The sequence below is a fragment of the Salvelinus sp. IW2-2015 genome, unplaced genomic scaffold (assembly GCF_002910315.2).
Source record: "Salvelinus sp. IW2-2015 unplaced genomic scaffold, ASM291031v2 Un_scaffold4121, whole genome shotgun sequence".
NCBI classification, from domain to species: Eukaryota; Metazoa; Chordata; class Actinopteri; order Salmoniformes; family Salmonidae; genus Salvelinus; species Salvelinus sp. IW2-2015.
Genome location: NW_019945393.1, coordinates 56,240 through 81,357, shown reverse-complemented (window position 1 = coordinate 81,357; position 25,118 = coordinate 56,240). Strand labels below are relative to the sequence as shown.

Here is a 25,118-nt window from a genome sequence, read left to right as displayed (position 1 = left end):
AAATGCTAGGCTAGAAACATGGGGAAATAATGTCAAGATGCTGTTTCCGGTAGAGAGAGAGTTTTGGAATTGCCTGGCTGGGCTGTGGGACAGTGAATGCGCAGTGATAATTCAAATAGCACTGTTAACAAGCATTACTTGKGGATTATCGGAAATAACTAATGACTAATGACTAACTATCAACCAATTAGCATCCAGGATCCAAACRTAACGTTTTATMATYATTTTTYCCACCACAGGCATGTGGCTGTGTGTTGAGAGTACTTTAACACCGGAAGGCCATGTCTAAGAATAATGGTCAGGTCCAAAATTATTGGCACCCTTGATAAAGATTAGCAAAAGAAGTCTATCAGTCAGTGTCTACTGTAGTTGCTGTATCTCCCCTGGCCTTTTCTGTCTCTGTGTGGTGCTTCTAAGTGCCAGTGTGTGACAGAGGCAGTTACCAGAGACCGGCTATTATCACAATAACCTTAGATCCCCTATTATTAAAATAGCCTAGGCAGACAGCCATACAGTATGTACACCCACTGTTATTATGGTGTGGCAGTCCGCTGACCTGCTGAAACACCCTCTTAAAATGGAGCTTTAAGACCTGTCACATGTCTCTCTGTTAACCCTTTACTGCTTTCCTGTTGTCATCACAAACAGAGACCAATAGAATACAGCATCTAGATGAACATACAGTGTTGATATTTGAGATGTTTCCAATGTTCTTAACAGCATATTTAGTGATCTTCTGGCTTTCTCTGTCTCTCTCTCTTTCTCTGTCCTTCTTTCTCCCTMCCCCCCAGGAATTGGTCAGGGTGTTCCTGTGGTAGCGCTGATATTTGAGGGGGGTCCCAACGTAATTCTGACGGTGTTGGAGTACCTTCAGGACACTCCCCCTGTTCCTGTGGTGGTCTGTGAGGGGACTGGGCGTGCTGCTGACATACTGGCCTACGTCCACAAACAGACTGAGGAGGGGGGGTGAGACACACATTCTTCTAACAGATTGCACCACATATAATGGGGTTCCACAGGGTTCTGTGCTAGGACCGTTACTTAGAGGAATGATCGTGGATGTAACTTCCTTTAACCCTTCAGGGGTCTACCTGACGGTGTGGAGACGGAAATCATCGCTACGATCAAAAAGACGTTCAACTTCAGCCACAGCGATGCTATGCACCTCTTCCAGACCCTTATGGAATGTATGAAGAGCAAAGAACTGGTAAACACATGGTTAMCTCACAGTTARTACATGGAAATCTATTCCACATCAGGTATTTGATGCAAGCAGTAGAATCAGATTTTTTTTTAAACAGATAAAAATACACCTTATGGAACAGCGGGGACTGTGAAGAGACACAGGCACAGACACACATACACATAAGACACACACGTACACATGGATGTTGTTTTGTAAATATGTGATAGTGGAGTAGTGGACTAAATGTATTGGGTAAAGTGTTCTGAAATGTAATGTCATGTAATATTTCAAATTKTATATAACTGCCTTAATGTTGCTGGACCCCAGGATGAGTAGCTGCTGCCTTGGCAACAGCTAATGGGGATCCTTAACAAATACTGAATGAATTTTAAGAGAAAGCTGAATCCTACAATGCGTACTGTGTCGTCAGTTCATAGTCTGATTTAATATAAAGATACGGATGATACTGATAATGCTTATCGTTTTTCATTAATACCAGAAAGTATTGCATTAGTTTAGATTTTTTAATGACCATGTGGGTTTTCTCACCCTCTCTCCTTCCTCTGAACGACAGATCACTGTGTTTCATATCGGCTCTGAGGACCACCAGGATATCGATGTGGCCATACTGAGGGCATTACTGAAAGGTGCGTGTGTAGTGTGTGTGTGTGATGGGTAACTTCATCTCAGTGYCCTGCTGTTTGACTGACAGAAGATCTGTGCCCATGACTCCTCTCTGACCTCTGACCTCCTAGAGAAAGGGAGAGGGCAAATGAAAAGATCATAATAATAAAACAGAAGGGCGAGACAGTGGGTTGTGTGGCCAAAGTTTTCACTTTTATGTTTTCATTTTGAAACTGATACTATAGATATGTTTTGAGAAGTCAACTCGCTCCTCCCTCCCTGTCTGTCTCTCTCGTCCTGCGCTTCCCTGCTACTCGCCTAGCTCTCTATTCGTCTGCTCTCTCCCTCTACTCCTGAGCTCTCTCTCGTCCTGCTCTCTCCCTCTACTCCTGAGCTCTCTCTCGTCCTGCTTTCTCTCTCGCTATCTCTCTCTCGTCCTGCTCTCTCTCTCTCGCTATCTCTCTCTCGTCCTCTGTTTCTCTCACTATCTCTTGTCCTGCCGCTCTCTCTCTCGTGCTCTTTCTCTCGCTCTCTCACTTGCTCTCTTTTGGGGTTTCCCTGTGGGTGTCAGTGTGGCTTATTGCTAGATACTCTGAAACCCCATTCTCACAACACAAATCTGTCCTCTTCTCACTTTTCTTAATTCTATTCTATCCGATCTGGCTCTAAGACACAGGGCAAGAGAGAGCTCTGAAAGGATAGGTATTCACATGAACTAGTCTGTCCCTGTGTATTCACTAGTTATGTGTGTATGTCTATCTATCAGTGGTCTTCTATCATTGAATAAGAAGTTCAGACAAATGCAGGAATGTGTTCAAAGTCCGCCCCACGCAGCTTGTCTACCAGCTATGTAGATCCCGTAGTAGAGGAACCAGTTCAGTCAGTCAAGAGTTCAGGACATTCTGACTGAGCATAATAGATCCCCAGCCAGCAGGAAAATATAAGCCTGTCAAACCAGCATTAGTCTTGGTCAACCAGTAACATATCCTCAATAGAAGGCCTCAATAGCTCATTAGACCCTAAAGGATACATACACAAGCATATGGAAATACCTTTAAAATAGCTGTCCAGTGTTTCCAGATATCTATGAAATATGACCTATAATTAATTGTATGTATGTTAAAAAGCAGCTTGTCTGTGTTTGAATGGTGTGGGCTTACAGCAACAACAGAATGGTGTGGGTGTAAATGGCTGATTTAGCCACATCAGCTAATGAGCCATCTCTGTGATAATGAGAAGTCTCCTCTATGAGGAAATATGAGACGTGTCCGCTATGAGGAAATGGCAAGCATTTTTGAAACGGTCTGTTTGATATACAACTTTGAGGTGGGGTTTTTGAAGTGTTTTTTTTTCTCCTGTAAATTTATGCTTTGGTCACATGAGTATAGGAAGAGTATAAGTCAACAACATGATTTGGGTTTGAGTTAACAGATTGAGCTGTTAAATGTGAGATTTTCTTTGGACAGTTACATTAAGATTTCCTCCATAAACATATCAGATGAACCGTAAGGTTACAGAGACATGTTAGTAAATATGGAAATGTCCCGTCTCCCACATCAGGATTTACATCCTGAAAATACGACTTGAACTTTAAACTTTACCAAAAGGAAATCCTGTAGGAAATTCTCTCTCTATGGTAGTTGTATTTGACTGTGTATTAGTATGCACTATTATTTATATTTTTAATAAGGTACACAAAACGGGTACACATAGACAGAGAAACAAGTGACAAGACCGAACAAGACAAAGTTCCCATCCCACACCCACCCACAGGACTTCCCCAACCCAAGTTAGATTAGTGGTTCACAATAGCAGTCTTTTTACAGAGTCATATGTTGATGAAAGAGCAAATATGTTTCTTTCACTCGCCCCATGCATGAGTCCTMCATATATTTCCTTGTTTATAATATCCATGAATGATGGCAGACACTGCTGTCTGCTTAAAGTTTGAGGAGCCTGACAACGTGAGGCCAAATATGTCRCTKTTTGACAGATAGGTCTTAAGTAGTGTCATCATTTAASAATAAAAGAGATGGGGAACATGGTACATTTCTACCCATTATGTCACAAAGACCGGATGRAACACAACTCCAGAAATGTAAAACCCATGGGCACTCCCAAACCATATGAAAACATGTGCCAGGAGCCSCCTSAGAGGGATTGTTTASCGTTCATCCACTAGAATACTAACTTGGTGTGTAACTCTGACTTCATGCATGGGTTTATATGGATGGTTAGAGTGTACATTGGATCCCATGTTAGGATATGGTTCTGTGTAAAACAGTAGTGGTGATTTAGTATGGTAATTCATCTGTATTATTCTGTATGGTTGTTTCTGTACTGTCTCCCCCTGGCCCTCTTCTCTAAATCCTGCTGCTAAGTCAACAGGAAACACACAATTCATGTGACTTTGCCTAGCAATTAGTTTGTGTGTGTGTTATATATATGCTGTGCATGTGTGTGTGCTTACGCTGCTGCTACTCTGTTTATTATATATCCTGATTACCTTGTCACTTCTAACCCTATCCACATGTACATACTACAAACTACCTGGTAACCCTGCACATTGACTCAGTACTGGTACTCCTCGTATATAGCCTCGTTAATGTGTTTGTGTTACTATTTCCTTTTTATTTAGCAAATATTTGTCTTTTTATCTCTGCATTGTTGGGAACGGGCTCGTAAGTGAGCATTTTCCAGGAAAGTCTACACCTGTTGTATTTGACGCATGTGACCAATAACATGTGATTTGTGTGCTGCTCCTCCAGGCACCAATGAGTCTGCGTTTGACCAGCTGGTTCTGACTCTGGCCTGGGACCGGGTGGACATCGCCAAGAACCATGTGTTTGTCTACGGACAGCAGCTACTGGTACGTCTATCTGTGTGTGGCTGGCTGGCTGGCTGGGCTGGCTGGCTCTCTTTGGCTCTGTCTCTGGCTGGCTGGCTGGCTCTTTTGCTCTGTCTCTGGCTGGCTGGCTGGCTGGCTCTCTTGGCTCTGTCTCTGGCTGGCTGCTGGCTGGTCTCTTTGGCTCTGTCTCTGGCTGGCTGGCTGGCTGGCTCTCTTTGGCTCTGTCTCTGGCTGGCTGGCTGGCTGGCTCTTCTTGGCTCTGTCTCTGGCTGGCTGGCTGGCTGGCTCTCTTTGGCTCTGTCTCTGGCTGGCTGGCTGGCTGGCTCTCTTTGGCTCTGTCTCTGGCTGGCTGGCTGGCTGGCTCTCTTTGGCTCTGTCTCTGGCTGGCTGGCTGGCTGGCTCTCTTTGGCTCTGTCTCTGGCGGCTGGCTGGCTGGCTCTCTTTGGCTCTGTCTCTGGCTGCTGGCTGGCTGGCGCTCTTTGGCTCTCTGGCTGGCTGGCTGGCTCTCTCTGTTTATGTGGCTGGCTGGCTCTCTTTGGCTCTGTCTCTGTCTCTGGCTGGCTGGCTCTCCTGTTTATGTGGCTGGCTGGCTCTCTTTGTCTCTGTCTCTGGCTGGCTCTCTTGTCTCTGGCTGGCTGGCTGGCTGGCTGGCTCTCTCTGTTTATGTGGCTGGCTGGCTCTCTTTGTCTCGGTCTCTGGCTGGCTCTCTTTGGCTCTGTCTCTGGCGGCTCTCTCTGTTTATGTGGCTGGCTGTCTGTCCAGACTGCATCTATTATGAATGTGCTGTTCATCAGTATCAGCCTAAATGAACAAATGTAATTTAAACCCCAAATATCTCCTAAGCTAGCCACCCCAGAGTCAGTGGTCCTATATGACCCAAGGGACAGACTACAGCAAGGCTGCCAGAGACTGTTTATTTTCACTAGTCTGAACTGGTCTGGTGTATTTATTCATTGTTAGTGAGTCAATGTTGGATCCTTGTTGAGAGGTGTGTGTGTGTGTGTGTGTGGTGTGTGTGTGTGTGTGTGTGTGTGTGTGCAGGTGGGTTCGTTGGAGCAGGCCATGCTGGATGCCTTAGTGATGGACCGTGTGGAGTTTGTGAAGCTCCTGATTGAGAATGGAGTTAGCATGCACAGGTTCCTTACCATCACACGGCTGGAGGAGCTATACAACACGGTAACACCACACACACGGCTGGAGGAGCTATACAACACGGTAACACACACACACACCACCCGGAGAGCTATACAACACGGTAAACACACACACACACGGCTGGAGGAGCTATACAACACGGTAACACACACACACACACGGCTGGAGGAGCTATACAACACGGTAACACACACACACCACACGGCTGGAGGAGCTATACAACACGGTAACACACCACACACACACGGCTGGAGGAGCTATACAACACGGTAACACACACACACACACGGCTGGAGGAGCTATACAACACGGTAACACACACACACACACGGCGCTGAGGAGCTATACAACACGGTAACACACACACCACACACGGCTGGAGGAGCTATACAACACGGTAACACACACACACACACGGCTGGAGGAGCTATACAACACGTAACACACACACACACACGGCTGGAGGAGCTAACAACACGGTAACACACACACACACACGGCTGGAGGAGCTATACAAACCACGGTAACACCACACACACACACGGCTGAGAGAGCTATACAACACGGTAAACACACACACACACACGGCTGGAGGAGCTATACAACACGGTAACACCACACACACACACGGCTTGAGGAGCTATACAACACGGTAACACACACACACACACGGCTGGAGGAGCTATACAACACGGTAACACACACACACACACGGCTGGAGGAGCTATACAACACGGTAACACACCACACACACACGGCTGGAGGAGCTATACAACACGGTAACACACACACACACACGGCTGGAGGAGCTATACAACACGGTAACACACACACACGGCTCCACAGGGCTCTATGCTGGTACCATTACTGTTCTCATCACACGTGCAACCTCTCAAATCTAACGTTTGATTCGTATTCTGTCAAATKATTTCTAAACAGTCTGTTTATCCATGGTCCTGCTGCGCATCGTGTTTATCTGTGTCTCTGCTGTTCCAGAAACAGTCCCCTACCAATCCCACGCTCTTCAACCTCGTAAGGGATGTCAAACAGGTACGTCTTTGACTTCTTGTCAACCATTGATTGTCAACGTTTGAATTAATTTGAACAATAGTAATTGATGGTGTTGTTGATTAGTATGGCTCACTATGACTAATTGTTTCTAGGGTAATCTCCCCCCAAACTACAAGATGACCTTAATTGACATTGGCCTGGTGATAGAGTACCTGATGGGCGGGACTTACAGGTGCAACTACACCAGGAAACGCTTCAGGATCATCTACAACAATCTCCATGGCAACAGCAGGGTAAGGGTTAACGGTTAGTGTTGAGGGTTGAAGATAAAAGGTTAAACCGTTAGTTTGCTTCAGGGTCAAGGGTTAAACTCATTGTTCACACAGGTTATTTTGATCTTTCACTGATTGATTRATTTAGAGTAATGGTGAAAGTAAACAGTTCTCTATCTTTTTCTCTGTCTCTCTCCAGAGGTCAGGTCGCCACTCTGCAGGGCCTGGGTCCCACCTGAGGAAGAGCCAAGAGTCGTTCAGTATCCAGGCCGACAAGAAGGAGAAGACCAGGCACAACCACTTCATCAAGACTGCACAGCCATACAAACCCAAGGTACACACGCACAACATGGAGAGTCATATTTGAGAACACACTGTGACTTGTGTGATGGCAAGAAACAGCCTGTCCACTGATGACCTTGTGGAAATCTATACCAATGTAATCCGACCATGCCTGGAGTATGCCAGTGTGTTGRTGGTAGGCTGCACAAAGATGCTGCACTGGATAGGGTACAGGAAAGGACAAGCAAGATAATAACAAAAACAGAGACATCCCATTGACCCTTCCACCACTACAGCCATGGAGAGAGCAAGCAGCAGTAAGATTGGTCACTGACATGCACCAACCTGACCACCGTCTACAGGATCTCCTACCACAGAGAAGGGGAGAGTACTGGCAGAGTCCTCCGCAACCAGAATCAACTGTCCAGCATCAACGCAAGGACAAATAGGCTGAAAAATTCTACCATTGACATCTGCCACCAGACTTTTTAATAACAAAATGTGTCACTTTAAACTGTAATTTCTTGTAAGATGGTACCTTTTTTATTTAGTGTAGTGTCTTGTTTTTGAACTATTGTCTGAATGTAACTGCATTCTGCATTTATTCTTGTTGACTGCGAGCATGAATGAAATAAATCAAATCACTACAACCCAAGGTGTGTACGTACACACACACACACACACACACAACACAATCAGCCATACAAACCCACAGAACTGAGCCATCAGATTACATTCCTCTTGACACCCACCCCTCTCCCTCTTAGTTGGAGTCGGCGACAGACCAGTCCAAGAAAAAAGCCAAGGAGGAGATAGTTGACATCGACGACCCGGAGACGCGCAGGTTCCCGTACCCGTTCAATGAGCTGCTGATGTGGGCCGTCCTGATGAATAGGCAGAAGATGTCTCTGTTCTTCTGGCAGCATGGGGAGGAAAGCATGGCCAAGGCCCTGGTGGCCTGTAAACTCTGTCGCTCCATGGGCTATGAGGCCAAGAAGAGTGACGTGGTCGACGACACCTCCCAGGAACTCAAGGACTACTCCAAGTATGACACATTACACACCAAATAACTAGGACACTAAAATCCTCACTAATACTCAAGACTACTRTAATATGTGACAGATTACATACTAATACTTTAAGTACTCCAAGTATGATGTATTACTACTAGTAGTCACTAACACTCAAGGCTACTTGAAATATGAGTATTACTGAGTATTAGTATGTAATGTATCAGACCATTTTTGTGAGTGAAGTGACTGATGTTTGATGTTTTCAGTGAGTTTGATACCGTGGTATGTGTGTGTCATGTTCAGAGGGATGATGTCTGGAGTAATGTAGGTTTGATGATGATTATTATTTCATAGTGAATTTGGCACCCTAGCAGTGGACCTCCTGGAGCAGTCGTTCAGACAGGATGAAACCATGGCGATGAAACTGCTGACCTACGAACTGAAGAACTGGAGTAACAGCACCTGTCTGAAGCTGGCCGTGTCGTCGCGGTTACGACCCTTCGTGGCTCACACCTGTACCCAGCTGCTGCTGTCAGACATGTGGATGGGGCGACTCAACATGAGGAAGAACTCCTGGTACAAGGTGACACTGCCCAGCAATGCAGTGTATATACACACACACACACACACACACACACAATAGTGTTCGACAGGTTTCTGTGCTTGGATGGTAATTATAGATGTATTATGTTTTTCCAGGTGATTCTCATTATCCTGGTCCCTCCTGAGTAAACATAAATAAACATATACAATAAATACATTTAAAAAATCTAATATTAATATAATAATGTATATATCTCTAGGTGATCCTCAGTATCCTGGTGCCTCCTGCCATCCTCCTGTTGGAGTTTTGGGATACAACGAAGGCAGAGATGTCCCACATCCCGCAGTCAGATGCCCATCAGATGACCATGGAGGACAGCGAACACAACTTCCATACACCACCGACAACATACAATGGTCAGAATCAATATGACAGAGTTCATCTCATCTTATCTTAGTTTATGTTGTATTTTCCTTATTTTACTGTGTCTGTTCTGGCAAGTACACTGGTGCTACTGGTATTCTGATGATCCTGGGTTTAGCTATGAGGGTAGCTATGTGGTCTTAGCTATGAGGGGTACTAGTATGGTCCTGGGTTTAGCTATGAGGGGTACTATGATGGTCCGTGGTTGCTTTAGCTATGATGGTCCTGGGGTTTAGCTATGAGTAGCTATTGATGGTCCTGGGTTTAGCTATGAGGTAGCTATGATGGTCCTGGGTTTAGCTATGATGGTCCTGGGTTTAGCTATGAGGGTGTAGCTATGATGGTCCTGGTTAGCTTATGAGGTTAGCTATGATGTCCTGAGTTTAGCTATGATGGTCCTGGGGATTTAGCTATGAGGGGTAGCTATGATGTTCCTGGGGTTTAGCTATGATGTCCTGGGGTTTAGCTATGAGGGGTAGCTATGATGGTCCTGGGGATTTAGCTATGAGGGTAGCTATGATGGTCCTGGGTTTAGCTATGATGGTAGCTATGATGGTCCTGGTTTAGCTATGAGGGGTAGCTATGAGGGTCCTGGGGTTTAGCTATATGGTCCTGGCATTACTACTGCAAGGGGTAGCTATGATGGTCCTGGGGTTTAGCTATGATGGTCCTGGGGTTTAGCTATGAGGGGTAGCTATGATGGTCCTGGGGTTTAGCTATGAGGGGTAGCTATGATGRTCCTGKRGTTTAGCTATGAGGGGTAGCTATATGAGAGAGAGGGTTGGACTGCAGTTCTGTTAATTCATGGTTTCTTAATTTCTGGTGCTGTGGTCTGTTTTCAGTCTGCATGTATATATATATGGACATATACATATGCATACATGTCTATACAGTCTATTAAAGAGGCGTTATTAAACATGATTCTTCTCCAGGACGTGTTCCAGGAGGCGAAGGCGGATGACACCGTGGAGGTGAAGGATGAGGCGGAGACACAGGTCCGCTCCCGAAGACTTCCTCTAACCAGGAAGTTCTACGCCTTCTACCACGCCCCCATCGTCAAGTTCTGGTTCAACACGGTATGACGCCCTAACCCCCGGCTCTACCCCCTCCATGTGAGCTGACTAGCAGACACTCTGGGCCTTACTATGTTTAATGGTACAGCAAAGTTCTGACTACCAAGGTTTCCCCTGTGGAGCCGCTAAGCAGCTTGAATGGAAGGGATGTTTCCTTTCTCCTCGTGGGATATTTCCTGTATCCTCTCTGTGTGTGTGGATGAGTTCGTTTTGCATCGCTTTGTGTCCCGGGTGGGTGGAGATTTCCCGTTCGAAGCAATGTAATGTAATGGTCTAAAAATGAGCACAACTCGCCCAGTGTGTGTACTCTGAGACCGGTGAGGGCTGACATGAAACGTGTTCATGTTGAGAGGACAGAGGGAGGCTGGGGCGTGTGTGTACTTTTCCAGAGCTCTACCTCCCACCMCCTGCATACTTCACACACACACAGACGTACCCTCAGGTGGTTTTCCAGGTGCCCTGGCTTCATTTGCATGTTCTGATAGCATCAGTAGAACAGTCCTTAACATAACTATAGCTGCTGTACCCAGATCAATGCTTATCTACCCCACAATCAACATCAACATAATTATGCTGCCTGCCACACAATGATCCAGCTCTCACTGCATGTCTGTCACATGATCTCTGCTTCCACATAATAACCCTGCCTGCCTCAGTCAGCACTGATCCCCACACTGATCAGTCTCAGTTTAGTCACGGCCCTCCAACAGCCACACACACCCTACCTAACCCCCGGGCCATAGTTAGAATGACTGATGTCTAGGGTGGGTCTGTATAATGGCTGAGAGGTGTTGTTGAATGCTGTAGTTTCCTTCACTTCATGCTTCACTAGTCAGRCTCACAGTGTTCACCTTTAAAAAGACCTGGGGGTATGTCWCAAAGCAGGAACAAAGTAGGACTGCTGATATAGGATCAGTTTAGCCTTTTAGGTCATGACCCCTACAGATCAGACTTTTTCAAACCTCTCCTCTGACGGCCCTAAACTAGCACACCGGTTTTACCTGGTCGAGGGCTTGATGATAAGTTAACTAGTTGATTCGGGTGTGCTAGTTCTGGAATAGTTCAAATACGATATCTGGGGGTCTCTGAGAAAAGGTTTGAGAAGGGTTGATATAGATTTTAAATAAGATTATATGGATGGGGGACACTTTTAAATATGGGCCCTGTGCATTGTCTTGGACAAGGGTTTAGTAACAATAAAGAAGCATTTTCAATCAGCTTTACGCTTACCTGGTTCTTTCCTGTATTAGAGTGCGTGTGTGTTACCAGTATCGATACTGATACTACAATACCAGTATCACAATACTACAATACCAAAAACAAACACAAAGCAGACTTAACTTGTGGTGCTGTTGTACAACAGTGTGTACTATAGATTGCAAAAATACAAAATGTGACTCAGTGACAACATAAGGTCGTTTTTTTCCAACATTAGGACTGTTTTCCTCAAGTAGTTAAGTCTGCTTCATTTTTCCTTTCCTTCCTTACTTCCTAGTATCGCGGTACTGGTATTCGTGATAACCATAATTTAAGGTTTATGTGTGTGTTGTGTGTCTCCTGGCTAGCTGGTGTACGTTTGTGGGTCTGTATAATAGCCTTTCTATGGTATGTAAATGTGTGTTGTGGGTCTGTATAATAGCCTGTGTATGGTATGTAAAGGTGTGTGTTGTGGGTCTGTAATAATAGCCTGTGTAAAGGTGTGTGTGTGTGTGTGTGTTTTTTCCCCTGGATAGCTGGCGTACCTGGGCTTTCTGATGCTGTACTCGTTTGTCGTTCTGGTCCGGATGCCCGAGTTTCCCGTCTCTCAAGAGTGGGTGGTCATCCTCTACATATTCACCTCCGCCATCGAGAAGATACGAGAGGTACGCTAATGCTGCTCCCTGCATCAATATGGTTATGTTCCAATTGGCATTGTATTTGCTATATAGTGCACTGCTTTTGCCATTTGGAATGGACCCTATGACTTCATTTGTATGAGAAGGACAAGACACTTACCCAGCTATCTTTGTCTCTCAGAGGATTCAATACAATTTTGTTTAGTTCAATTTTGCTTTAAACAAGCTCCTTATTCTTCTAGTTGACAGTTTAAACAGAGAAGTACTGACAACAAATTCATGTTGATAGAATATCTCTCCATTTTCTATCACTTTGTTTCCATTGTTGATTCGATTTGAGCTCTCAGTTCACTGGATGCACTCATGTCCTATTTGTCTGTTCTGTTTCTTTGTAGATGTTTATGTCTGAAGCTGGGAAGATTAGCCAGAAGGTTAAAGTCTGGTTCAGTGACTATTTTAACCTCTCAGACTTCCCTGGCTATTGTCACCTCTTTGTGGGCTTTGGATTGAGGATCGGAGGAGAGGATGTGCTTGTCCCAGGCCCGGACTGTGTATTGCTTGAATATCATCTTCTGGTACGTTAGACTCCTAGATATTCTGGCAGTCAACCAGCAAGCAGGACCGTATGTGATGATGATCGGTAAAATGGTGAGTTATTTTTCCCTAATGCTTTACTAAATCCAAAATCGTTTTTCAACTGTATCAAATCAAATTGTATTTGTCACATGCGCCGAATACAACTGGTGTAGACCTTACAGTGAAGTTGCTTACTTACGAGCCCTTAAAACTTCTTAGGGCTGAGATCCCGCTAACGGGATAGATATGACAACAGCCAGTGAAAGTGCAGGGCGCCAATTCAAACAACAGAAATCTCATAATTAAAATCCCTCTAACATAACAAGTATTTCACACCATTTTAAAGATACACTTCTTGTTAATCCACCACAGTGTCCGATTTCAAATAGGCTTTTCCGGCGAAAGCACCAAAAACAATTATGTTAGGTCAGAGCCAACTCACAGCCATTTTTTCCAGCCAGAGAGGAGTCACAAAAAGCAGAATAGAGATAAAATGTATCACTAACCCTTTTGATGATCTTCATCAGATAACACTCATAGGACTTCATGTTACACAATACATGTATGTTTTGTTCGATAAAGTTCATATTTATATCAAGTAATCCAGTATACATTGGCGCGTTATGTTCAGTAGTTCCAAAAACATCCGGTGATTTTACAGAAATACTCATCATAAATGTTGATGAAAATACAAGTGTTATACATGGAACTTTAGATAACTTCTCCTTAATGCAACCGCTGTGTCAGATTTCAAAAAAGCTTTACGGAAAAAGCAAACCATGCAATAATCTGAGTACGGCGCTCAGAGCCCAAACAAGCCAAAAAGATATCCGCCATTATTGTGCAGTCAACAGAAGTCAGAAATAACATTATAAATATTCACTTATTTGATGATCTTCATCAGAATGCACTCCCAGGAATCCCAGTTCCACAATAATGTTTGTTTTGTTCGATAATGTCCATCATTCATGTCCAAATAGCTCCGTTTGTTGCGCGTTTGGTAAACAAATCCAAACTCACGAAGCGCGTTCACTGGAGCAGACAAAGTCAAAAAGTTCTGTTACAGTCCATAGAAACATGTCAAATGAAGTATAGAATCAATCTTTAGGATGTTTTTAAACATAAATCTTCAATAATGTTCCAACCGGAGAATTCCTTTTGTCTTTAGAATTGCAATGGAACAGAGCTCGCTCTCACGTGAACGAGCGTGGCCAGCTCGTGGCTCTCTGGCAGACCTCTGACTCATTCCCTCTCTCATTCGGCCCCCCTTCACAGTAGAAGCATCAAACAAGGTTCTAAGACTGTTGACATCTAATGGAACCTTAGGAAGTGCAAAATGAACAATATCCCACTGTATCTTCAATAGGGAATGAGTTGAAAAACGACCATCCTCAGATTTCCCACTTCCTGGTTGGATTTTTTCTCAGGTTTTTGCCTGCCATATGATTTTGTTATACTCAGACATCATTCAAACAGTTTTAGAAACTTCAGAGTGTTTTCTATCCAAATATACTTATATGCATTATTAGCAACTGGGACTGAGTAGCAGGCAGTTTACTCTGGGCACCTCTGGGCACCTTATTCATCCAAGCTACTTAATTGCCCCCAGCCATAAGAAGTTAATCAACAATGCTTTAAGAAGTTAAGAACAAAAATGTAAAAATGGATAAGTAGAAAAATAAAGTAACAATAATTAAACAGCAGCAGTAAAATAACATAGCGAGGCTATACAGGGGGTACCGGTAGAGTCAATGTGCGGGGGCACCGGTTAATTGGTAATAAACAAAAAAAAACGTTTTTATTTTCAGCAAACTTAACATGTGTAAATATTGTGTAACATTCAACAACTGAGACATAAACTGAACAATTCCACAGACGTGACTAACAGAAATGGAATAATGTGTCCCTGAACAAAGGGGGTCAAAATCAAAAGTAACAGTCAGTATCTGGTGTGGCCACCAGCTGCATTAAGTACTGCAGTGATCTCCTCCTCATGGACTGCACCAGATTTGCCAGTTTCTTGCTGTGAGTGTTACCCCACTCTTCCACCAAGGCACCTGCAAGTTCCCGGACATTTCTGGGGGAATGGCCCTCACCCTCCGATCCAACAGGTCCAAGACGTGCTCATGGGATTGAGATCCGGGATCTTCGCTGGCCATGGCAGAACACTGACATTCCTGTCCTGCAGGAAATCACACACAGAACGAGCAGTATGGCTGGTGGCATTGTCATGCTGGAGGGTCATGTCAGGATGAGCCTGCAGGAAGGTACCACATGAGGGAGGAGGATGTCTTCCCTGTAACGCACAGCATTGAGATTGCCTGCAATGACAACAAGCTCAGTCCGATGATGCTGTGACACATCGCCCCAGACCATGACGGACCCTCCACCTCCAATCGCTGCAGTACAGGCCTCGTGTAACACTCATTACTTCGATGATAAACGCGAATCCGACCACCCCCTGGTGAGACAAAACTCGTCAGTAAAGGCACTTTTTGCCAGTCCTGTCTGGTCCAGCGACAGTGGGTTTGTGCCTGTAGGCGACGTTGTTGCCGGTGATGTCTGGTGAGGACCTGCCATATAACAGGCCAACAAGGCCTCAGTCTAGCCTCTCTCAGCCTATTGCGGACAGTCTGAGCACCGATGAGGGGATTGTGCGTTCTGGTGTAAGCGGGCAGTTGTTGCCATCCTGTACCCGTCCGCAGGTGTGATGTTCGGATGTACTGATCCTGTGCAGTGTTGTTACATGTGGTCTGTCACTGTGAGGATGATCAGCTGTCCGTCCTGTCTCCCTGTAGCGCTGTCTTAGGCGTCTCACAGTACGACATTGCATTTTATTGCCCTGGCCACATCTGAGTCCTCATGCCTCCTTGCAGCATGCCTAAGGCACTTCACGCAGCTGAGCAGGGACCCTGGGCATCTTTCTTTTGTGTTTTTCAGAGTCAGTAGAAAGGCCTCTTTTAGTGTCCTAAGTTTTAATAACTGTGACCTTAATTGCCTACCGTCTGTAAGCTGTTAGTGTCTTAACGACCGTTCCACAGGTGCATGTTCATTAATTGTTTATGGTTCACTGAACAAGCATGGGAAACAGTGTTTAAACCTTTACAGTGAAGTTTATTGGATTTTTACGAATTTATCTTTGAAAGACAGGGTCCTGAAAAAGGGCCATTTCTTTTTTTGCTGAGTTTATGTGCATGTAGGTAGAGTTGAAGTGCCTATGCATAGATTATAAACAGAGAGTAGCAGCAGCGTAAAATAGGCGTCTGGGTTGCTCTTTGATTAGCTGTTCAGGGGTCTTATGGTTGGTAGAAGCTGTTAAGAAGCCTTTTGGACCTAAACATGGCGCTCCGGTACCGCTTGCCATGAGGTAGCAGAGAGAACAGTCGACTAGGGTGGCTGGCGGTTCAATGCTGACATTTCAATATATATATCTAAATGTTTTATATATCAGTGATAATGTACATCAACTTATTTTATATAGTGATAATGTCAATGTCTATTACAATTGAGTTGTCAATTCAATTGTCTATTACGATGACATTTATATTATGTATAGAGCTGACAATGTACAGGTAACTGCCAAAATAAAGAAAACACCAACATAGAACACTAGTCACTTTAACAATGTTTACATACTGTTTTTACCCACTTTTTAGAGCCCTGCACAGGCATTAATCTGAAGTCCAAGCCCTACCCATGCTCGCGACGTTCAGGCCTTACCCTACCCAGGCCCGATTGGCTTCTGCCAAATTAAGAGCCGGCCCTGCCCGAAACCAGAAATAACTTCCTCCGTTTAGTAAATCCCTTAGCTGCTCGTCTCTGTCTGTCACTCACTCCCTGCGCGAATCTCACTCTGCATGTACTCTAAGTATCCATAGCAACGGCTCCACTGGGCTGCTCTGCTCAATGAAGAGACATAAGAGAACAGTTTGCTGCTTTTCATCACTCTAAACTCTGACAAACCTCAAGGAACAGTATTTTCTCTGAAATAATCTCTCCTGTAGTATATATTTGACACGGTTGAACAATACCCAATTTATATGTATATACTGTATTCTAGTCATGGCTCATCCTATATACAGTAACTACAGCTATACACATTTTCTATTCATATACTGTCCTCACACACTGAAAAATAGCTCAAAGAAACTAAGTGAGGTGCGGGAGACAACTCAATGGGTGTGTCTGTAAAAGGCCTTCCGACGGAGGTTGGTTTGCGTAGACTGAGAAATCACTGTGGAGCGCCCTTAAGAACACAAGGTGAGAGGAAGGTAGCCTTTGACCAACTTATTTAGGTAATGTGTGAAGGTAGATTGGATGGTTTTCAGTCAATAGCACATCTCTAGGGTTCCATGCTGGTTTGGTTTGAAAGAGGCTAATGMTTGCAGGTGGGGGTGTTTTTAAAGGGGTATCCCYGCCTCTTTCAGGTGGACATGATCTGGTTGATTACATTGAATGAGGTGTGTGGTGACCAATAGGTGGCAGGTTCCCCTCCAGGGTAGGAGGGAAGTGGGAGGAGTTGTTTATTTTCCAGACTCCGATATGGCTCCTAATGATATTTTATTTATTTTAAATTTTTTGGTATTATGTGTGTATTGTTAATGTATTGCTAGATTTGACTGCCCTGTTGGAGCTAGAATGGTGTTTTGTTGATGGTGGTGGAAAACGTTGTCTCAGGCGCCGTTCCAGAATCTCACATTAATGTTCAATTAGCTTGAGATCTGGTGACTGAGACGCGCACCGTTTAAACCCTCCTATGCTCCTTTGAGACCCCTAATTGGCAACTGGGCATTTTTATTTGGATGTTAATAGTTTAATTACCTCARGAACCACACCTGTGTGGGAGCACTTTGTTTCCCTCATTTACCCAAGTGTTTCCTTTTCATTTGGCAGTTACCTCAATATATCAACATGTTTTACATAGTGTCAGTAATGTCTACTATCAACAACATGTTTTGATAGACTACGGGGATCCAGCACCAGTTCTTTTCATTCTGAGGCGCTGTAGCTGTGAGTCCGGAAATTCTCTCCTCTCAGTATTTCCTGGGAACTTGGACGTTTATTTTCAGAACTTAGACCTGGTTAACTGCATGCACATGCCCTTAATATAGTGGTGGTAATGTCTCTATTCATACAGATAGCTGTTTTATATTGTTGTGATAATGTATATATTCCTCTAGGTGGCGCTGGTGTTGAGTTATGGCATGCCCCGAAAGCCATCCTGTAATGTGTGTGTGTGTGTGTGTGTATATATTATTCCTCTAGGTGGCCAATATGTTTTATATTGTGGTGATCATGGCGGTGGTGTGTTGAGTTATTGGCGTGCCGGGAAAGCCATCCTGTACCCAAATGAGGAGCCCAGTTGGACGCTGCTCAAAGACGTGGTGTTCCAGCCATACTGGATGATGTACGGGGAAGTGTATGCGTATGAAATCGACGGTAAGGAAGACGAGCCTGGTATAAACGACTACGATGGTAAGAGTTTTCTTAAGGATTCTCACCACGGCATGAGAAGCTGATTAGCACTGGAAATCAATCAAAAACCCACGTTTGGTCTAATCAACGCTCTGCACCACACCCCCTCGCACCACAGTCACCTCACACAGTCGCTGTGTTTAAATAATTTTTTATTTAGAGTACAGAATGAGACCATTAGACCCTTGGTTGGATAGGCAATGTTTCACTATGCCTATCTAGTTCTTTCATAAGTAATTAAGTCCTTAGGAGGCAGGGGCTAGGTGTTGATTGTGGACACAGCCAGTCGGCCCCTGTTAGGGGAGGTATAGCCAGCAATGGTAGAGAACAGCAGCTTTTAACCAATCAGGGCTTTAGTTCAGATATTGTGTGCAGATTTATCTTGAGGCATGTCAAATGTAAGTGATTTGCTTAAAGTACAGGCTCAGAGCTTTAAAATGGCGTATCCTACACTAGTTTGAGTAAGTATTCTCCCAGTATAGCTCAGTGCTTTCTCCTTGGCTAAACTAGGCACATTTTACATTTTTATTCATATTTACCAATCCCATACAAGTGTGTAATTAAGGCACATGAAGTTCACATGTTCAAGAAGCCATTTCTGCAACAACAAAAAACGTATTTTGAATCGGTCCTACTGTGAAGTAGGAACCAGCGTCAAATGCCTCAGATCCTGTAACATTTAGTAAACGTTGTACACATGGGGGTAAATCCTAACTTCCAGTTAAGGCGACTTTTCACTTAGTCTCCTATTGACATAAMTGCTGCATAGAGCACATTTGAGATAGTGTGTTATGATATTTACGGAAGATACATTGTGTAATATATAATAATCGCCGCTACCTGTCTCGCTCATCAGACTCAGGCAGCTCCACCACAGTTGTGTGGGAGATACAGCGGCTGTGGGAAGAGACTACCTGTTGATATATAGAGCAGAATGTATACAGTAGCAGTAGATACTGTGCAGTATAATGAAATGTTATTCCACAAATTAGATGGTAGTCGCTGGTTTTACTGACCCAAATTATGTTTACTCCTAGACAAAAAAATCTGTAGAGACATCAAAGACAGTAGAAAGCTTAATCTGGCTGTGCAAAACCAGTCCATGGAGCTTAGAGGTGTGTGTGTGTGTGTGTGTGTGTGTGTGTGTGTGTGTGTGTGTGTGTGTGTGTGTGTGATCTACACCTGTCACTGTGTGTGTGATTTATAAGTTTGAGTGTTTTTTGTGTTGGGATGTGTGAAGCACCGTGTGTGTGTCTCTGACCCAGTCCCCTCTCTCCACAGTGTGTGCCAATAATACTGATACGAATGTGAAATCCCTGTGCTCCACTTCAGTGTGGATCACTCCTTTCCTACAAGCAGTCTACCTCTTTGTCCAATACATATTGATAGTTAACCTTCTCATCGCCTTCTTCAAGTAAGACTACACACACAACGGTGTTCCACAGAGCGCTGTTCTGTGACCAATACTATTCTCATTATTCATTAATAACATTATCATATTTTTCCCCAATTTTCTACATCACTGTGTATATCTATTTTTGCCATCTCTCTCTTCTCCTCAGTAATGTGTACCTCCAAGTGATGTCAATCAGTAATCTGGTATGGAAGTACCAGAGGTATCATTTCGTCATGGCCTACCATGAGAAGCCAGTCCTCCCTCCTCCCCTCATCCTCCTCTCCCACCTAGTCTCTTTCTTCTCCTGCATCTGTCACAAGAGGAAGAAGGACAGTCACTCTTACGGACCAAGTACGGGAACTACCATTTATCGCTCTAAAATGCGGATATGACAGAACCACTTGGTGATCAGAGAGAACAAGAGAGGCCCTAGTACTGAGCTCTGGGGGACACCAGTAGTGTATGAACAGACTATAAAATGTATAGGTGTCTCAGGGATCTCTAGTTTATCAGCAAAAATATATGCAGCTACAATAAGTTATTTGAAAATGTGTACTAGTAGTTACGTTGATCTGTAAAAGAGGTGAAATGCCTTGTTGAAACTAGAAAGCTCTTCATCCTCTCCCTTCCCATCTTTCCTTCCCTCCCTCCAGAGTTGTTTCTAACGGAGGAGGATCAGAAGAAGCTCCATGACTTTGAGGAGCAGTGTGTGGAGACGTACTTCCATGAGAAAAACGACCAGTTCCACTCAGGGAGCGAAGAGCGCATCCGCCTCACCTCAGACAGGTAACTGTTACCATAGTTACCATTCACCGCAGTTCTTATTTGGCCCTTGCGTTGACATTAACAGTTATAGTGTATATATAACATAAAAGGATTAGGAGGTTAATTGAATAGTGAATATTGAACTCTGTGGCAACATAGATGTGTTTCTCCTTTCTCTCCTCAGGGTTGAGACCATGTGTATCCAGCTGAAGGAGGTCGGTAATAGAGTGAACTTCATCAAGCGTTCCCTCCACACGCTGGACTCTCAGATCGGCCACCTTCAGGACCTGTCAGCTCTGACCGTGGACACCCTGAAGACCCTGACCGCTCAGAGGGCCTCTGAAGCCAGCAAGGTCCACAACCAGATCACCAGGGAGCTCAGTCTGTCCAAAAACTTTGCCCCCGGCCTGGCCCCCACCCCTCAGGACCCTACCCCTCAATCCAAGGGGGTCAAACGCAGCGTGGGCGCCTACTTCGGTTCCTCCTTCCCTCAGGTGTCCGGGGTGGTGGTGGGGGGCAACATGGCTGATTCTCTGTTTGGGAGTGGGGTGGATCCAAACCCGCCACTGACGCTCAGTCCCCCAGAGCGGAGAGGAGACTGGGCTGGCCTGGGGCACCAAGCTACTGCTGCTATAGAGGCTGGATCCTCCACGGGTGGCAGTGCCAGTCACAGTGCCTTCTCCCTCTGCCCAGCTCCGGCGCCCCCTACTGTCAGTCCTCCAGAGCTGCGGCTACGCGGCCACTCCTTCACCCAGTGGCAGCTGACCCGTCCAGTGCAGGTGGGCATCTCCGACTGCCCCTCCAGCCTGCCCAGTGTGCCCTCTGCTAGGGCTGCTTTCTACGTCAGCTCTACCCCCTCCCAGCCCTCTGTCTCCAGCCACCCAGAKCTCAGCCTGGCTGGGACAGACAAAGACAGAATCTCTGCTTCCACCTCTGCCTTTGCTGTAGAGTTTGGTGCGTTTGTTGGTAAGTATAACTGTGAGGAGAAAGACGAGGACACTAGCTGTGTGTACCCCACTGTTGTTGTTGTGTCCAAGACTTCTGACATTGCTCGCCCCGTTTGCTTGCCTGCTTCCACTGAGAAACGGGGGGCAATTGGTGAGAAGGAGGGGAGGGGTGAGGGAGGGGAGAGGGCGAAAGGGAGGTATAAGAGGGAGGGGAGGGCAGAGGGATATGTGAATGAGGCATTTTCCGATGATGAGGGAAGACCCGAAGGAGTMCTGATGGATGGGCAGGGCAGAAATGCTGAGCTTCCGTTGGCTCCTGAGACCGCCCGTCAGGCCACCCCCTCGCCGCATGCTGACGCTCACAGGAATAGCCCCCTCCCTGGCTGCACCCTGGCCCCTGCAGTGGTGCCCAGGAGACCCCGCGGCCGTAGGACCAATGAGGTGGGGTCCTCAAGCCCCATGGCCCAGCCAGGGTCCCCTCAGCAGGGGGAAAGAAGGACTGAAGCCCCCCTGAGAAGTGACAGCAGGGAAACTACCAGACACAGAGGTTTGAGTCTGTCTGAGTTTAAGTTGGCAGTGGGAAAATCTCAGATCACACTCTACCTTTCACCTGTAACACACCTTTTCCTAACCAGGGTGAAGTATGGTTGTTAGTGGTCTAACGGGGTGGTATGGGGTCTAACTAAAATGAATTAACCACAGGTGTGTTCTCAAAATATGGCACCATGCTCAATCAAGACTTCAAAATAAACCAATCAGTATGCCATCATGTTCAATCAATAGACTTCATAAACTCATAGCAACAACTCATTGTCATTCACCAGTAAAATATACACATTTGATAAGTCAATAAACGGTTGCAAACTTTAAAGAAAAACCTGGGGTACCCTTACAGTGGCTTGCGAAAGTATTCACCCCCTTGGCATTTTTCCTATTTTGTTGCCTTACAACCTGGAATTAAAATAGATTTTGGGGGGATTTGTATCATATCAAATCAAATATTTTATTTTATTTGTCACATACACATGGTTAGCAGATGTRAATGCGAGTGTAGCGAAATGCTTGTGCTTCTAGTTCCGACAATGCATTAATAACCAACGAGTAATCTAACCTAACAATTCCACAACTACTANAAACAAGAGAGAGATATGTATTAAAATAAAAACTGAAAATATAAATGTACTTAGTATCAACCTTTTTAACTCAGTATTTTGTTGAAGCACTTGGAGTGATTACAGCCTCGAGTCTTCTTGGGTATAACGCTACAGAGCTTGGCACACCTGTATTTGGGGAGTTTTTCCCATGTCTTCTCTGTAGGAGTCCTTAGCAGATGTTAATGCGAGTGGTAGAGAAATGCTTGTGCTCTTATTCCAGACCGTGGCAGTAATATTTCTACAAAGTATCTAACAACAAACATACCTTATACATACAAATACACAACAAATGTAAAGCGGCATGAATAGAATATTTATATATAATTGAGATGAGTAATGTGCGATAATGTAAACAATTATAATAAAGATGGCGTATTTAAAGTGATTAACTGATACCGTTATTAAGTCCATTTATTAAAGTGACCAGAGATTTGATTCAGTCATGTTGGCAGCAAGCCACCAATGTTAGTGGTGGCTGTTTAACAGTCTGATGGCCTTGAGATAGAAGCTGTTTTTCAGTCTCTCGTCCCAGCTTTGATGCACTCTTACTGACCTCGCCTTCTGATTGATGGCGGGGTAACAGGGCAGTGGCTCGGTGGTTGTTGTCGCTTGATGATCTTTTTGGCTTTCTGTGACAATCGGTGGTGTAGGTTGTCCTGGAGGGCAGGTTAGTTTGCCCCGTGATGCGTTGTGCAGAACCTCACTCCCTATGGAGAGGCTACGGTTGTGGGCGGAGCAGTGCACGCACGGCGGTGAACAGCCCGAAGATGCTCTCGATTGGGGATCTGTAAAGAGTCTTTTAAAGACAAGCCACAATTTTCTTCGCCTCCTGAGGTTGAAGAGACGCGCTTGCTGGCGCTTCTTTCAGCATACGTGTCTGTGTGGGTGACCATTTCAGTTGTCTGTGTGTGTACACCGAGGAACTTAAACTTTCCACCTTCTCCACTACTGTCCCGTCGGAGTGGATAGGGGGGTGCTCCCGTCTGCTGTTTCCTGAAGTCCACGATCATCTGCCTTTGTTATGTTGATGTTGAGTGAGAGAGTTGTTTTCCTGACACCAACACTCGAGGGCCCTCACCTCCTCCTGTAGGCCGTCTTGTTCGTTGTTGGTAATCAGCATACCCACTGTAGTGTCTTCTGCAAAACTTGATGATTGAAGTTTGGAAGCGTGCATGGCCACGATCATGTGGGAAACAGGGAAGTACAGGAGAGGGCTCAGAACGGCACCTTGTGGGGCCCACGAGTGTTGAGGACAGCGGGGTGGGAGATGTTGTTTCCTCAACCTTCACCACCTGGGAAGGCGGCCCGTCAAAAAGTCCAGGACCAGTTGCACCAGGCGGGGTCGAGGACGCAAGGTCTCGAGCTTAATGACAAGTTTGGAGTTATTATGGTGTTAAATGCTGAGCTGTAGTCAATGAACAGCATTCTCACATAGGTATTCCTCTTGTCCAGATGGGTTAGGGCAGTGTGCAGTGTGGTTGCGATTGCCAGCCTGAATCCAGAACAGTTTTGTGATAACTTCTTTCTCCATGTACAGTTGAATATAGAAGTGTACATACACCTTAGCCAAATACATTTAAACTCACTTTTTCTCATTCCTGACATTTAATCTAGTTCAAATTCCCTGTCTTAGGTCAGTTAGTATAACCCTTTATTTTAAGAATGTGAAATGTCAGATTATGTAAAGATAAATTATTTATTTCAGCTTTTATTTTTTCATCAACATTCCAGTGAGTCAGAAGTTTAACATACACTCAATTAGTATTTGGTAGCATTGCCTTGAATTTTTTAACTTGGGTCAAACGTTTCGGGTAGCCTTCCACAAGCTTCCCACATAGGTTGGGTGAATTTTGGCCCATTCCTCCTGACAGAGATGGTGTAACTGAGTCAGGTTTATAGGCCTCCTTCCTTGCACACGCTTTTTCAGTTCTGCTCACAAGTTTTCTATAGGGTTGAGGTCGGGCTTTGTGATGGCCACTCCAATACCTTGACTTTGTTGTCCTTAAGCCATTTTGCCACAACTTTGGAAGTATGCTTGGGGTCATTGTCCATTTGAAGACCCATTTGTGACCAAGCTTTAACTTCCTGACTGATGTCTTGAGATGTTGCTTCAATATATCCACCTAATTTTCCTCCTCATGATGCCATCTATTTTGTAAAGTGCACCAGTCCCTCCTGCAGCAAAGCACCCCCACAACATGATGCTGCCACCCCCGTGCTTCACGATTGGGATGGTGTTCTCGGCTTGCAAGCATCCCCCTTTTTCCTCCAAACATAACGATGGTCATTATGACCAAACAGTTCCATTTTTGTTTCATCAGACCAGAGGACATTTCTCCAAAAGTACGTCTTTGTCCCCGTGTGCAGTTGCAAACCGTAGTCTGGCTTTTTTATGGTGGTTTTGGAGCAGTTGCTTCTTCCTTGCTGAGCGGCCTTTCAGGTTATGTCGATATAGGACTCGTTTTACTGTGGATATAAATAATTCTGTACCTGTTTCTCCAGCATCTTCACAAGGCTCTTTGCTGTTGTTCTGGGATTG

General features: G+C 45.0%; 1 protein-coding gene across 1 annotated transcript in view; it reads left to right on the top strand.

Moving 5' to 3' along the window:
* The window catches only part of LOC112076906 (transient receptor potential cation channel subfamily M member 7-like), a 32,308-nt gene extending 9,837 nt beyond the window's left edge, over positions 1-22,471 (top strand). The window contains 20 exon segments of the mRNA XM_070441498.1: positions 1,084-1,207; positions 1,761-1,833; positions 4,579-4,679; positions 5,700-5,834; positions 6,810-6,863; positions 6,977-7,117; positions 7,296-7,430; positions 8,146-8,423; positions 8,746-8,974; positions 9,195-9,327; positions 10,250-10,434; positions 12,165-12,293; positions 12,662-12,808; positions 12,810-12,914; positions 18,108-18,168; positions 18,171-18,281; positions 19,599-19,731; positions 19,880-20,064; positions 20,367-20,499; positions 20,663-22,471. Of these exon segments, the coding sequence (XP_070297599.1) occupies positions 1,084-1,207; positions 1,761-1,833; positions 4,579-4,679; positions 5,700-5,834; positions 6,810-6,863; positions 6,977-7,117; positions 7,296-7,430; positions 8,146-8,423; positions 8,746-8,974; positions 9,195-9,327; positions 10,250-10,434; positions 12,165-12,293; positions 12,662-12,808; positions 12,810-12,914; positions 18,108-18,168; positions 18,171-18,281; positions 19,599-19,731; positions 19,880-20,064; positions 20,367-20,499; positions 20,663-22,079 (4,009 nt within the window). The 3' untranslated portion in view covers positions 22,080-22,471.
* The last annotated feature ends 2,647 nt before the right edge of the window (positions 22,472-25,118 follow it).